Source organism: Nerophis lumbriciformis, linkage group LG21, assembly GCF_033978685.3.
Source record: "Nerophis lumbriciformis linkage group LG21, RoL_Nlum_v2.1, whole genome shotgun sequence".
In the NCBI taxonomy this organism is placed as follows: Eukaryota; Metazoa; Chordata; class Actinopteri; order Syngnathiformes; family Syngnathidae; genus Nerophis; species Nerophis lumbriciformis.
The window spans coordinates 12,832,501-12,847,769 of record NC_084568.2 but is presented as its reverse complement, the minus strand read 5'-3'; the positions used below and the strand labels follow the sequence as shown (position 1 = coordinate 12,847,769).

The 15,269-nt window shown below is 37.5% G+C and overlaps 1 protein-coding gene across 1 annotated transcript in view; it reads left to right on the top strand.

Annotated features, from left to right (window-relative positions):
• The window catches only part of thbs3a (thrombospondin 3a), a 38,946-nt gene that overhangs the window by 11,593 nt on the left and 12,084 nt on the right, over nucleotides 1-15,269 (top strand). Inside the window, exons 3-13 of the mRNA XM_061982988.1 lie at nucleotides 225-478; nucleotides 577-676; nucleotides 9,964-9,990; nucleotides 10,068-10,150; nucleotides 10,226-10,277; nucleotides 10,349-10,497; nucleotides 10,557-10,694; nucleotides 13,107-13,181; nucleotides 14,749-14,901; nucleotides 15,045-15,155; nucleotides 15,214-15,269. The exon at nucleotides 15,214-15,269 is cut by the window's right edge and continues 52 nt beyond it. Of these exons, the coding sequence (XP_061838972.1) occupies nucleotides 225-478; nucleotides 577-676; nucleotides 9,964-9,990; nucleotides 10,068-10,150; nucleotides 10,226-10,277; nucleotides 10,349-10,497; nucleotides 10,557-10,694; nucleotides 13,107-13,181; nucleotides 14,749-14,901; nucleotides 15,045-15,155; nucleotides 15,214-15,269 (1,198 nt within the window). The remainder of the gene's footprint in view (nucleotides 1-224; nucleotides 479-576; nucleotides 677-9,963; nucleotides 9,991-10,067; nucleotides 10,151-10,225; nucleotides 10,278-10,348; nucleotides 10,498-10,556; nucleotides 10,695-13,106; nucleotides 13,182-14,748; nucleotides 14,902-15,044; nucleotides 15,156-15,213) is intronic.

The following is a 15,269-nucleotide window of genomic DNA, read 5'->3' as shown; positions in this document are numbered from 1 at the left end:
ATCACTTTCTTTGTTGTCACTTCTTTGTCTCAATCACTTCCTTTTGTCGTCACTTGTATATCTTAATCACTTCCTTGTTTGCTTTATCACTTCATTTATCTTTTTTATCACTTCCTTGTTTATCTTAATTACTTCCTTGTTTGTCCTAATTACTTCCTTTTGTTGTCACTTTCTTGTTTGTCTTAATCACTTCCTTGTGTGTCTGTCCACTTGTATGCATCCAGTGTTGCTTCGTTACACGCGACCAGACGGGAAGACCCACACGATCAACTTGAAGAGCGTCAACCTGGTCGATGGGCGGAGCCACTCTATCATTCTGCGGCTGAGCGGCCTCCAGCGGGACAGCATGACGGCAGAGCTCTACGTGGACTGCCGATTGGCTGACTCGGTTGAGGACGCGCCGCACCTGTTGCCCCTGCCGCGAGAGGCGGAGATGGTAGAGATTCGAAACGGACAGAAGGCGTATGCTCGCATGCAGGTTGGCTTAGCCAAGCACCTTACACACATAAACTCCTTCATGAATATTAATGAGATCATGTGACAAAATCGTTTGTGCTTCCTTGTCGGTGGTTTCAGGGCTCTGTGGTGTCCTTACAAGTGGCTCTAGGGGGCAGTGTCGCAAAAGCCGGCGTCCTGATTGATTGTCCTTTTCAAGGTGACTCCTCCCACAACTTAGGTGAGCTCACATGACAGTCCAGTAACCACACCCCTGCTTTCACCTGGAAGCTCTCCAGTCATGCGACCATGTCAACCCTTATTAAAATGCCAACCCTTAAATAGAATGGAATTAAATTCCTTTTATTGTCACTGTACACGTCCAATAAAAAATTTTCATGTGATTTTTTTTTTTTACCGTACAAACATGCTTAAAAGGGAACTGCACTTTTTTGGAATTTTGTGTATCATTCCCAATCCTTATGTAAGACAACACATATTTTAATTTTTTATGCATTCTAACTCCTAAATAAAAGTCAGCCAACAAAAGAGCCAATGGGCGACGCTCTGTTCTGCCTATAAAGCGCTCTAAAACATCCAAAAACCTCCAAAGTTTTATAAACATGCTGTATGTATGTAATGTTGTAATAACATCATAATGATCATACAATAATCATAATAGCATGTATTATTTACGTATTTTGATCATTTTAAGCATACGGCGGCGTATTAAATTTACAGACTCATCACAACTAAGGCTGCAGCTAACGATTATTTTTCTATCGATTAATCTATAGATTATTTTTTTCGATTAATCGGTTAATCATAGATTATTTTTTCCGATTAATCTATAGATTATTTTTCCTTTTACCGATTATTTTTTTATTTAAAATGAAGATGAAAAAATAAATGTAGGCCAGTTTTTTCAAAAGGCATGACTTTTATTTACAAAAAAAAAAAGTATGGCCACTCAGTCAACATTGACAACAACATGACAAAATATTCTGTAACAATGTAAACATTTAAAACTTTTAACATTTAACAAAATTAAAAGTAGCTTATTTGCTTTTTAATGTGCAAATATAAAAGTAAACATCCAGTGCAAATCTTAATATTCTGCAATAGTATAAGCATTTCAAAAGTAAAAGTATTGCTTATTTTGCTTTAAAATGTGCAAAAATAAAGATAAACATCCAATACAAAAAAGTGCAAAACGAAATATTCTGTAACAGTGTAAACATTTCAACAAAAGTAAAAGTATTGCTTATTTTGCTTAATAACACAACAATCATAGTATGATTAAAGTGAAAGTTAATTGTTTGTTTGTACATAGTATATGTAACTGTTAATGTTGTAAAAGGTATTTGCACAACTAATTAACGTTAGCGTTAAAGAAGAGCGCGTCTTTGTAAACACTGAACAGGCACGCCTCAGAGCGAAACAGTGTTTTAATTTATCAATTTACAACACAGATACAAATGACACATTCATGTTTTTGTGTAATGATGACAACGTTTACTCACGCGGACGATTGACTAGTTGATGGTGATGGCAAGAACGCTGTCAGGTGTTTTCTTTTCAAATGTTCGTTCATAGCCGTTGTGCTGCTATGATAGGCCATTTCCGCTCGACACAGTGTGCATACAACAACTGTCAAGTGTTTTGCTTTTTTCGCTGTGCTTATCCCACACTTGAAGGGATGTACCAATGCTGAATGTGGTTACTTTTTCCTTTTATTTTCCTTTAGTTTGCAACAGTTTTTCCAACGAAGAAACAGCTTCTTTTTTCTTCTTTAGTCTTTTTATCAGTCTTTAGCAGTGTTAGTAGACTTTAGTTTCTTTAGCTGTCATTAGCTGTCTTTAGTAGCCTTTAGTAGCCTTTAGCTTCTTTAGTAGGTGAAAAACCTTTAAGGACAAAACACCACAAGATTAACATGTTGTAAAAAATCAATCAATTATCAATCCTATAATTTACAATTATTAATTAGGCTATCAAACTCTTAACCATTAAACAAGTGCAAGAAAATGGACACATCTTTTCCCTTTAAGTTAAAACAGATTTTAAATAAATTGTCTCAACATAAATGCACCAAGATACATATAAAATACATTTAACACCAGAAACACAATAGATAAATGCAGCAGAAAACCCAATATGCAAATACATAAATACCTAACCAATTAACCACCTATTTTAGATACATATTTAAAATCCATATTCAATATAAATATATTATTAATTTAGCAGTGAAACACTCAATCTTAAACGCTGTCTACTGGTAGAAAAATGCCCCTTTTTCTATGCCCTCACCAGCAGCCAATGATCCAACACAGTTAAATCCAACACTTTAAGTTGAGCGACTTCACCCTCCTGAAGAAGCAAACTGCTCCAACATTTATCAAACTAAGCAAAGAATATCAACACTTCCTTACTTAACAACAGTTACACAAAACACTGTGTGTACTTAGCCTCCAGACTAAGCACGCTACATGCACACAACTCCCCTGCACCCCCCATCTCACCAGCGCAACAGGTGCGCCACACCCACAAAGAGAACTAAAAGTGCAATCTTACCGGCTGTCCGTCCAGCTTTTGGTTTTGGTACACTTTTGGCACAACTCTGGGTTATCTGTAATGAACTAAACCTTTTTCCACTCTGCGCTGGCGTCTTTTGTACTCCTTGATTTGACACAGCGGTCTAATTACTGGGCTCGCGCACCAGCAGATGAGACGGGAGCGCGCCGCGTTATACCTGCGCGTGAACGTATACACTGATCGGCTCTGATCATATAAGCCGACTGGCCGAAATAATGCCGAATTATATACATTTCCTGGGGTTGCCTCGGTGAATAGGGATGCGGATGTGCTCTAAGATAAAATATTATTTTATTAAGTGGGGTTTGGCTGGTTGCTAAGCAGCCACGGTTGCGAGCTCGCGCGTCAGCTGACGAGACAGCTGTTCGCCGCTACAACATTATAAGGCCGTTTATTGAAATACTCCCACACTTTTGACGACTTTTGGCGTGCTTTTTTCCCCTTGCTCGCACCGCTCGCATCGTCTGCTTTGCGCTCCGCCATGACGGTAGTGTGACGTAAATATGCGACGCGTCGACGCACAAAAACGGCGTCGACGTATTTACGTAACCGATGACGTCGATGACGTCGACTACGTCGACGCGTCGTTTCAGCCTTAATCACAACGTTCGCTTTTTCCTTCAACAAACACTAAGCATCATGTAGCAGTATTGCTAAGTGCTGAACAAGATATACAAACATAAAAAACAATCACTTACTGTACAATGTCTGCTCTCACAGGGATGCCGATTGATGGGGTGTTTATATTTTTCAGTTTAGATGAAGAATTAATCATAATCCTCACAAAGAGTTGAAAAAAAAGTTGCCGCAAACAAGCGTTTTTTGTGTCTTTCCGCTATCCCTGGGTGTAAGTTGGATGTCAAAGTTGACCAACTTGTGGGTTTATGTCCACAACATTCTACTATCCAGGTGAGAGGCATGATTTATAATCCATAATTAACTTTCACCAACTCAGAGGCGATGCAGCAGCTCAATATGTCAATATAGCAGCATAAGCTAGTTAGCTCTGTTAGCGCTTATAATAAATAACAATATTCCTAATACTTTGTTAATATTCAGGTCACGACATGTAAATGGAGTATTGTTGGTGGGTTTTGGATGTTTTTGAGGGCTTTTTGGGTGGAATAGTGTACTTCCATTAGTTGCATTGTTAGCCACCTCGTACATGCTGTATTATACTATTTAGGATGCACACAAAAAATAAACGTGTGTTCTTGTCTTACAAAATTCCAAAAAAGTGACATCTTCATAAAATATAAAAATGGGGGAAAAATGTGAGTGTGTGTGTGTGTGTGTGTGTGTGTGTGTGTGTGTGTGTGTGTGTGTGTGTGTGTGTGTATATATATATATACAGTATAGATATATACATATATAAATATATACAGTATATATATATATTTATTTTAAAAAAAATATATATATATGTATGTATATATATATATGTATGTATATATATTAGGGCTGAAACGACGCGTCGACGTAGTCGACGTCATCGGTTACGTAAATACGTCGACGCCGTTTTTGTGCTTCGACGCGTCTCATATTTACGTCACACTACCGTCATGGCGGAGCGCAAAGCAGACGATGCGAGCGGTGCGAGCGAGGGGGAAAAAAGCACGCCAAAAGTTGTCAAAAGTGTGGGAGTATTTCAATAAACGGCCTAAGAAGAAACGCTACTTTTATCTACATTCAGCTCGCTACTCGCTACTAATTTTTATCGATCTGTTAATGCACACTTTGTTTGTTTTGGTCTGTCAGACAGACCTTCAAAGTGCCTGCCTTACTGGTGACGTTTCACTCCGTTCCACCAATCAGATGCAGTCACTGGTGACGTTGGACCAATCAAACAGAGCCAGGCGGTCACATGACCTGAGTTGAAAAACGTATTGGGGTGTTGCCATTTAGTGGTCAATTGTACGGAATATGTACTGTACTGTGCAATCTACTAATAAAAGTTTCAATCAATCAATCAAAAGTGTGAAGGAAAAAAAGACTATTTTTTATTTCAATCGTACATCCCGTCAAAAGCCTAAAGACTGACTGCACAGTTCCTGTCTTCACAATAAAGGTGCCGCTCCATCGCGCCGCGCTTTCAAAATAAGAGTCTGCGAAAGCCAGCGCAAACAAGCTAGCAAGCTACGGAGTTTGCCGCCTATTTATTTCTTGTAAAGTGTATAAAAACGAATATGGAAGATGGACAAATAAGATGCCAAAAACCAACCACTTTCATGTGGTATTAGACAGAAATTAGGAACTTTTTTTCTCCTCCATTTGAAAACGTGGACGTTATAAGCAATACTGTCTGTTTACAATCAATGCAAGTCATCAGAATCAGGTAATACACCAACTTATATTCTTGTCTTCATGAAAGAAAGGAATCTATATGTGTTAAACATGCATGTATATTCATTAAAACACCTTTAACATGTAAACAAAAACGTCAAAATAAATAAATATAAATTATATACTGTATATATCAATGTATGTATATATATGTGTATATATATATATATATATATATATGTATGTATATATATATATATATATATATATATGTGTGTGTGTGTGTGTGTGTGTGTATATATATATATATATATATATATGTGTGTGTATATATATATACATATATATATATATATATATATATATATATATATGTGTGTGTGTGTGTGTGTGTGTGTGTGTGTGTGTGTGTGTGTGTGTATGTATATATATATATATATACATATATGATATGTGTGTGTATGTTACTCATCAGTTACTCAGTACTTGAGTAGTTTTTTCACAACATACTTTTTACTTTTACTCAAGTAAATATTTGGGTGACTACTCCTTACTTTTACTTGAGTAATAAATCTCTAAAGTAACAGTACTCTTACTTGAGTACAATTTCTGGCTACTCTACCCACCTCAGCTAATAATGTTGTTGTATGCACAACGGCTATAAACGAACATTTGAAAAGAAAACACCCGACAGCGTTCTTGCCATCACCATCAACTAGTCAATCGTCCGCGTGAGTATACGTTGTCATCATTACACAAAAACATGAATGTGTCATTTGTATCTGCGTTGTAAATTCATAAACTAAAACACTGTTTCGCTCTGAGAGGCGCGTTTGGCGTGCCTGTTCAGTGTTTACAAAGACGCGCTCCTCTTTAACGCTAACGTTAACTAGTTGTGCAAATACCTTTTACAACATTAACAGTTACATATACTATGTACAAACGAACAATTAACTTTCACTTTAATCATACTATCATTGTTGTGTTATTAAGCAAAATAAGCAATACTTTTACTTTTGTTGAAATGTTTACACTGTTGTTACAGAATATTTCGTTTTGCACTTTTTTGTATTGGATGTTTATCTTTATTTTTGCACATTTTAGCAAATAAGCAATACTTTTACTTTTGTTGAAATGTTTACACTGTTACAGAATATTTCCGTTTTGCACTTTTTTGTATTGGATCTTTATCTTTATTTTTGCAAATTTTAAAGCAAAATAAGCAATACTTTTACTTTTGAAATGCTTATACTATTGCAGAATATTAAGATTTGCACTGGGTGTTTACTTTTATATTTGCACATTAAAAAGCAAATAAGCTACTTTTAATTTTGTTAAATGTTAAGTTTTAAATGTTTACATTGTTACAGAATATTTTGTCATGTTGTTGTCAATGTTGACTGAGTGGCCATCCTTTTTTTTTTTGTAAATAAAAGCCATGCCTTTTGAAAAAACTGGCCTACATTTATTTTTTCATCTTCGTTTTAAATAAAAAAAATAATCGGTAAAAGGAAAAATAATCTATAGATTAATCGGAAAAATAATCTATAGATTAACCGATTAATCGAAAAAAATAATCTATAGATTAATCGATAGAAAAATAATCGTTAGCTGCAGCCTTAATATATATATATATATATATGTATGTATATGTGTATATATATATATATATATATATATATATATATATATATATATATATATATATATATGTATCCATTCATCCATTTTCTACCGTTTGTGTGTGTATATGTCTGTATGTATAGATTTGTGTGCGTGTGTGTGTATATATTTATACACACAACTTGTTTGTGTGTGTAATACATATGCTTTGTACAGTATATACTGTACATAGGGATGTCCGATAATGGCTTTTTGCCGATATCCGATATTCCGATATTGTCCAACTCTTTAATTACCGATACCGATATCAACCGATACCGATATCAACCGATATATACAGTCGTGGAATTAACACATTATTATACCTAATTTGGACAACCAGGTGAAGATAAGGTACTTTAAAAAAAAAAAAAATAAGATAAATAAATTAAAAACATTTTCTTGGATAAAAAATAAAGTAAAACAATATAAAAACAGTTACATTGAAACTAGTAATTAATAAAAATTAGTAAAATTAACTGTTAAAGGTTAGGACTATTAGTGGACCAGCAGCACGCACAATCATGTGTGCTTACGGATTGTATCCCTTGCAGACTGTATTGATATATATTGACATATAATGTAGGAACCAGAATATTAATAACAGAAAGAAACAACCCTTTTGTGTGAATGAGTGTAAATGGGAAAGGAAGGTTTTTTGGGTTGGTGCACTAATTGTAAGTGTATCTTGTGTTTTTTATGTTGATTTAATAAAATTAAAAAAACGATACTGATAATGAAAAAACCGATACCGATAATTTCCGATATTACATTTTACCACATTTATCGGCCGATAATATCGGCAGGCCGATATTATCGGACATCTCTAACTACATATATATATATATATATATATATATATATATATATATATATATATATATATATATATATATATATATATATATATATATATATATATATATATATATATATAGATCAGTGTTTCCCACAGGACAGGCATCTATTTGTGGTGGTGTGGTCGGGGGGCGGGGGGTGACGGCGGCAGCGGCGATGACCAAGAAGAACGCGGAGTTGGAATATAAGTACAACACTTTATGTACATATTTAGCTCATTAAAATTACCGACAGGAAGGCGAGAAACACTTTATTTCAACAGACTGTGGCGCCGTACCTGTCGTCAAAACTCCAAAGACCGACTGCACAGTTGCGCTAACAAAATAAGAGTCTCAGAAAGCTGGCGTGCACAAGCTAGCAAGCTACGGAGTTTGCCGACAATGTATTTCTTGTAAAGTGTATACAAAGGAGTACAGAAGCTGGACAAATAAGATGCCAAAAACCAACCACTTTCATGTGGTATAAGACAGAAAGGAGGACTTTTTTTCTCCTCCATTCAAAAATGTGGAGGTTATCAGCACCACTGTCTGATTCCTATCAATGCAAATCATCACAATCAGGTAATACACCAACTTATATTCTTGTCTTCATGAAAGAAAGGAATCTATATGTGTTAAACATGCCTGTATTATTTTTAAACACCTTTAACTTGTTAACAATATTAACTATATGTGTTAAACATGCTTGTATTATCTTTAAACACCTTTAACTTGTAAACAATATTAACTATATGTGTTAAACATGCTTGTATTGTCATTAAACACCTTTAACTTGTTAACAATATTAACTATATGTATTAAACATACTTGTATTATCATTAAACACCTTTAATTTATTAACAATATGTGTTAAACATGCTTGTATTATCTTTAAACACCTTTAACTTGTTAACAATATTAACTATATGTATTAAACATACTTGTATTATCATTAAACACCTTTAACTTGTTAACAAAAACATATATTTCATAAATAAGTAAATATAAATTATATATATGAATGAGGTAGATCCCCACGACTTGATCAATTGAAAAGTAGCTCGCCTGCAGAAAAAGTGTGAGCACCCCTGAGTTACACCCAGGTCAGCCACCTGTTTAAAGCCCGATCACAGTTGAAATCTTGAAATGAAGGGCCTTTAATGGCCAAAACATTAACCTGGACAACATTTTAACAGCTGGTTGGCTCAGATTTTATTCTTTTCATTGCATTCACATGCTGCAGTGGACAGTGGACAATTTAGTTTCATTATTAATGCAGTATCTGAAGCACCGTCTCCACGTGTGTTTATTGACAACAGGGTTATAACCTGGACACGTTAGCTCGTCGGTATGGTAACACGTGACGTGACAACAGCGGCGGTGTTAATGAAGCAGCGTCAGGCTGCTCACCGTGAGTGAAACGCTCGGTGAAATCGCGGATTAACGTTAAATATATGACGAGCCGCGAGCGATGCAGCTATAACTTATCTACCTACAACCTATATTACCCTCGTATTTTGATCCGGCCGGTCCGTTCTTTTACTCCGCTGTCTTCTTCTTCTTCTTCTTCTTCTTCTGGCCCACCAGGTGAATTAAGTGCTATTGGCAGAGTTACAATGCATAGTAGGCTACCGCCACCTACTGCACCGAAGTTGTAACTACAAGGTACATTCACAGACAGAGTCCCATTGCTTTTATGAGCGGTCGAGCGAGTCAAAAGCCGAAAAATCCATTTGTGGCGGACGTAATTCTTTCGTGGCGGGCCGCCACAAATAAATGAATGTGTGGGAAACACTGTATATATATATATATATATCTCGCTGTGCCAAACATTAAATATATCCAAACATTTAATTAAGTCAAATACAAATAAGGCAACAAGAGAAGTATCCAACATTTGTCTATACATTTTTTTAGCTTGTGACGTCCCGTGGGCCCGAACTGGCCCGTGGACCGCAGTTTGGGAAACCACTGGTTTAGAATAAAATGTCCGCTAAAAAGAATGCTTTGCATTTTTTTCCTCCGGTCAGGGTAAGAGTTATTAGGATTTAAAATAGGAAGAGAGAGTGTTTCCAAATGCAATAACAGAAATGAAATTACACCAATCTTAATTTTCGGTACATTCTTTGTTTTAACTCGTTGGTCTTTGCAGTGGGTCAAGACATCCAGGCCATCCTGGGTGAGTGCCTGCCATCAATAACCCACAATCAATCACCCATAATCAATCATCACCCATTTTATTTTTTTCCCCATCAGCTGATCATGCTAAAGCTCTCATTGGTCAGCTGGTCATCTTCAATCAGATCCTTGGAGAACTTCGACAGGACGTCAAGGAGCAGGTGACACACACGCACACACACACACACGCGCACACACACGCACACATAGGCATGTGACATCCAGGTGTTGTCCAGGTGAAAGAGATGTCGCTGATGAGGAACACCGTCTTGGAATGTCAAGTTTGTGGTGAGTCATTGCTCGCCCGCGACTTCTGTGTGTTTGAGGACCTGATTGAAGACGTCTGTGTGTGTCCGCAGGCTTCCACGAGCCACGCTCACGCTGCTCGCCCAACCCGTGTCACGAAGGCGTGGCCTGCACCGACAGCCCACACTTCCCCGGGTACACCTGCGGACGCTGCCCGCCCGGGACCACCGGCAACGGCACACACTGTCACGACGTGGATGAGGTAAGAGTGCACGTCCGCGCGCACAAACCATCATATGATGTCATCCTTTGCTCCACCAGTGTGCGGCGTATCCGTGTTTCTCTCCCGACGCCTGTGTCAACACAATGGGCGGCTTCAGCTGTCTGCCATGTCCTCCTGGCCTGTGGGGGGCACCACTGGCCGGCACGGGGCTTGGCTATGCCTGGGCACACAAGCAGGTCTCACAAACACGCACAAACACAGAAAGTAGTCCAGGGGTGTCTAAAGTTTCTCCGCTGAAGTCCGTACGCTGAAAATTGAAAGGATCCGGCAGCCATTTTGATATTTTTCCATTTTCAAACCAATACAATACATATTATATCTTGTCAATTTAGGTGAGTGTTAAATGTCCCGGGGACCCAAAAGGGTCTCAGTCTTTAAAGTATGATATATTTTTTTAGGGCTGTCAAAGTTAATGTGATTATAACACGTTAACTACATTTTCTTTTAACGGCACAAATTTTTTGATGGGCGATTAACGCACACGTGTCCTATATGACACTATTTGAATGTTTATATAATATTTATTTAATATAATATTTATATGATCTATATTTTTTATAGTATTACATAATATTTTATATTATATAATAATATATTATTATTATATTTATACAACATAATTGAATTAATTGATACCTATTTGAAATGTGGCTGTGTTCCCTAGTTACTGATGAGGCACAAGCGGGAAAATAGCGATCAGAAATGGACAAGGAAAAGGGTACATTGTGGAAATACCAGGTCCAAAGTCATGACAAGTTGTTCTCCCGACAAGAAAATACTATTTTTCGCCGTCTTCGCAGGAGCAAACTCCTGCTGCCTCCGGGACGCTACCACCACCAAACCCCCCCCCCCCCACACACACACACTACAAGGTGTGTGTGTAGCGGGGGTGTATTTTGTAGCGTCCCGGAAGAGTTAGTACTGCAAAGGGTTCTGGGTATTTGTTCTGTTGTGTTTATGTTGTGTTACGGTGCGGATGTTCTCCAGAAGAGTGTTTGTCATTCTTGTTTGGTGTGGATTCACAGTATGGCATATATTTCTAACAGTGTTAAAATTGTTTATACAGCCACCCTCAGTGTAACATGTATCGCTGTTGATCAAGTGTGCGTCACATTCACGTGTCTGTGCGTACAGAAGCCGCACATATCTTGTGACTGGGCCGGCACGTTGTTAGACTGGATGAAAAGCGGACGTGACGACAGCTCGTAGAGGACGTTAAAGGCAGTGCCTTTAAGGCACGCCCCCAAGACGGTGGTCCGGGTGGACTACGAGATATAATGACTGATGAACACCTTCGTTCGATAATGAAGGTTGCCTCAGCTCAAATCCTGAGCCCAGAAATTAATGAACTAGCATCCAAAAAAAGATGCCAGGTACAGTATCTGGCTTGGGCACTTTAGATTAGATCAGTGTGTTGCAAACTGAGCAGTTTAAAGTCCTGAATAGTTGGTTTACTCATTATTTTATTTTCAAATTTATTAGCCTGTGGAAAAAGTTAATGTTGATGTTTACTTCAGAAGGCTGCAAATAGAAAAGAGGCATTCAATTTCTATTTAAATTGTATTTGATATGCCATTGATATTTTTATTATTATTATTATTATTATTATTATTATTATTTGAAACTCGATTTTGCATGTCACTATAAAGTTATATAAGCCTTGCTTGTTCAAGATTCAATGCAAAACTTGTTTGGGTCCCTATTAAAAAGTTAATTTGTTCAACCTTGACCCGCGGCTTTGTTCAGTTTTAAATTTTGGCCCACTCTGTATTTGAGTTTGACACCCCTGCTCTAGATCAACTTCAGATTCATCCGTTGATTATGATTTTTATTTTTTTAAACAAATGGCAATTAAAAAAAAAAGTCCCACTAAAATTTTTGAAATTCCAAAAGGGCCCTACCAAAAAGTGTTGAAATAAGGTCATACCTTTTTTTTACTTTCAACATTTAAGTCTTTATTCTTATCATGTTTCATGTTTTTTAAATACCGGTAGGTAAATAATTCATAAAAACGTTGATTTTGGTTCATTATTGTTTTTGAGGTATGACAGTTAAAAAAAAATCACACTAAAGGTCTCGGGGATCCAAAAGGGTCCCACTCATTAAAGTGTAAAAATATATCCTATGTCAATATATATTATTTTTGCTTTGAACGCTTAAATCTCTAAATCAACTTCAGATTTATATGTTGATTATAAGTTTTAATTTTTTTAAAATATTTTATGTCCTTTTTTTTTTTTCCAGAAAACTGTTTTTTTATGGCAAATACGCAAAATATGCAATATTTCTAAAAAATATGTCAAAATGATTTGATGTGAAGTAATTGGAGCCTTAAATAGGTAAAAAATTCATAACAACATTGATTTTGATTCATTATTTTTTTTTTGAGCAATGACAGTTTTAAAGATAAACAACAGCCTGCATGGCAGTTTTGTTATTGTAGTCAACATTGCAACTTTTTCTCGTTACATTTCACCTGTTGGCTCTTTTACGCCACTTTTTGTTTTTTGTAATAGTATTTTTAAAATGGCCCCCAGGCCGCACTTTAGACACCCTTGAAGTAGCCTAATGGTGTGTGTGTGTTACAGGAGTGTGTGGATATCGATGAGTGTGTGGATCTGCCGGACGCCTGCATGCCAAACTCCGTGTGCATCAACACAGTGGTGAGTTGACGTCAGGCTCCGCCCATATCCTGATCGAAGGACGGTAGGGTGGGCGGGGCAGAGGCAGCACCCTTGTGTGTTGACTAGGGATGATGCTCGAAACCGGTTTTCCCGGTTGTTCGATAAGAAAAGAACCGAGTCCTCGGACTCAAATCCCTTTTTGAGAACCGGTACCCGTTATCGAGACCACTATAGTAAAGAAAAAGAGTTGGTTCTTTATTCGAATCCCTGGGAACGAATCCCGTCCCGACAAGAAATGCCCCGTAGGACATCACAAGAAATGACGTCACGTAGCTCAGTCATTTGTCACGGTGGGGTGCAGCGTGCTGCGGTTCGTTCTCCCGGGACGCAAAACTGACGGTTCCAGACGAAAGCGTGCAGGTAGGAAATGATTTATTTCTCATAAATCATACACATTAAAACAGACAGGAACGAAACCAAAGGAAAGCGTGCCGTTCGCACGAGAAGCTAAAGCAAAAACTTACTTAGCACAGGAATACTAGAAGCTAAGGTAACATAGCACAGGAATCATGAGCTCGAAAACCAGAATGCCAACGTAACTGTTGCCAATGCAAACAATGAAGCCACGACAAGTGACCGGAAAAGGCAGGCTTAAATAGAGTCTCTGATGAGCAACAGGTGCGCGTACAAGGCAGGTGAAAATCATAAGTAACCATGGTGACTAAAACAAACCCCCGAAGTGCACAAAACAACTAAGGAAGTCCAAAACTAACAGAACATAACTAAACAAAACATGATACGTCTAATAAACTAGTGCTTTCTTTATTTCTTTAGTTTATTTGGAACATGAACACACTTACAGTATAATACATCACGGTTTCATATCATTTCACTTTACAGGAGTAGGAAGAAGTAAAGCTTATTTAATCCTACCCCTTTCCCACTTCATAGCGTTTACAAATATGTACATCATTTACTGACCTTTTTATAATAAAATATCTGTGAATTAGTATATACAACAGTTTTGTAATATGTAATTAATTAATTCAGTCATTATTAATATACTGAGATGAAGAATATCTTATTTTCAATAAGGTTGAAAGTATTTCTCATAATTCTTCTTTGTACTTTGTAAGCACTATTAATTTGAACAACCTCTTAAACTGGATCATATCAGTACAATGTTTAACTTCTTTACTTAATCCATTCCATCATTTAATTCCACATCATTTTAGCTGTTTGCAATTTTACCAAATCATCGAACTTTAATATTTTTGACTCAATAAAGTGTTTGTATGTTCTCTATATCCAACATTATGTATCAGTCTAATTAATTTTTTTGTAACACGGTTAACGAATGTAGCACACATTTGTAGTTATTTCCCCACATTTCTGCACAATAACTCAGATATGGTTATACTATAGTAGCGAGCAGTAGAGAATGTGAAGTGATTTGTTAAACCAAATATTGTGTGTTTTTTTCTATATACAACAACCTATCTGGACTCGATAAGAGAATCGATAAGGAATCGATTCGATAATAGGCTCAAACTCGATAATTTCTTATCAAACATCATCCCTAGTGTTGACCCTCTGTGTCTCGCAGGGCTCGTTCAGGTGTGGAGGGTGCAAATCCGGTTTCCTTGGCAACCAGACGACGGGTTGCTTCACCCGCAACTCCTGCGCCGCCTTGACCTTTAACCCCTGCGACAGACACGCCCACTGCGCCATCGAGAGGAACGGGGATGTTACCTGCAAGGTTGGTAGTTTCAATCCCAAAACGAAACACCATTTTCTTATGTGTGTGTGTGTGTGTGTGTGTGTGTGTGTGTGTGTGTGTGTGTGTGTGTGTGTGTGTGTGTGTGTGTGTGTGTGTGTGTGCGTGTGCGTGTGTGTGCGCAGTGTAACGTGGGCTGGGCAGGTAACGGCAACACGTGCGGCGTGGACACGGACATTGACGGTTTCCCCGACCGTTCGCTGCCCTGCTTGGACAACAACAAGCACTGCAAACAGGTGAGTCTCGGTCATGTGACCATGGGCCGGAAGTCACAGCGCGTTGTCATGCCTTCAGGACAACTGCATGTCCACCCCCAACTCGGGTCAAGAAGACGCCGACAACGACGGCAT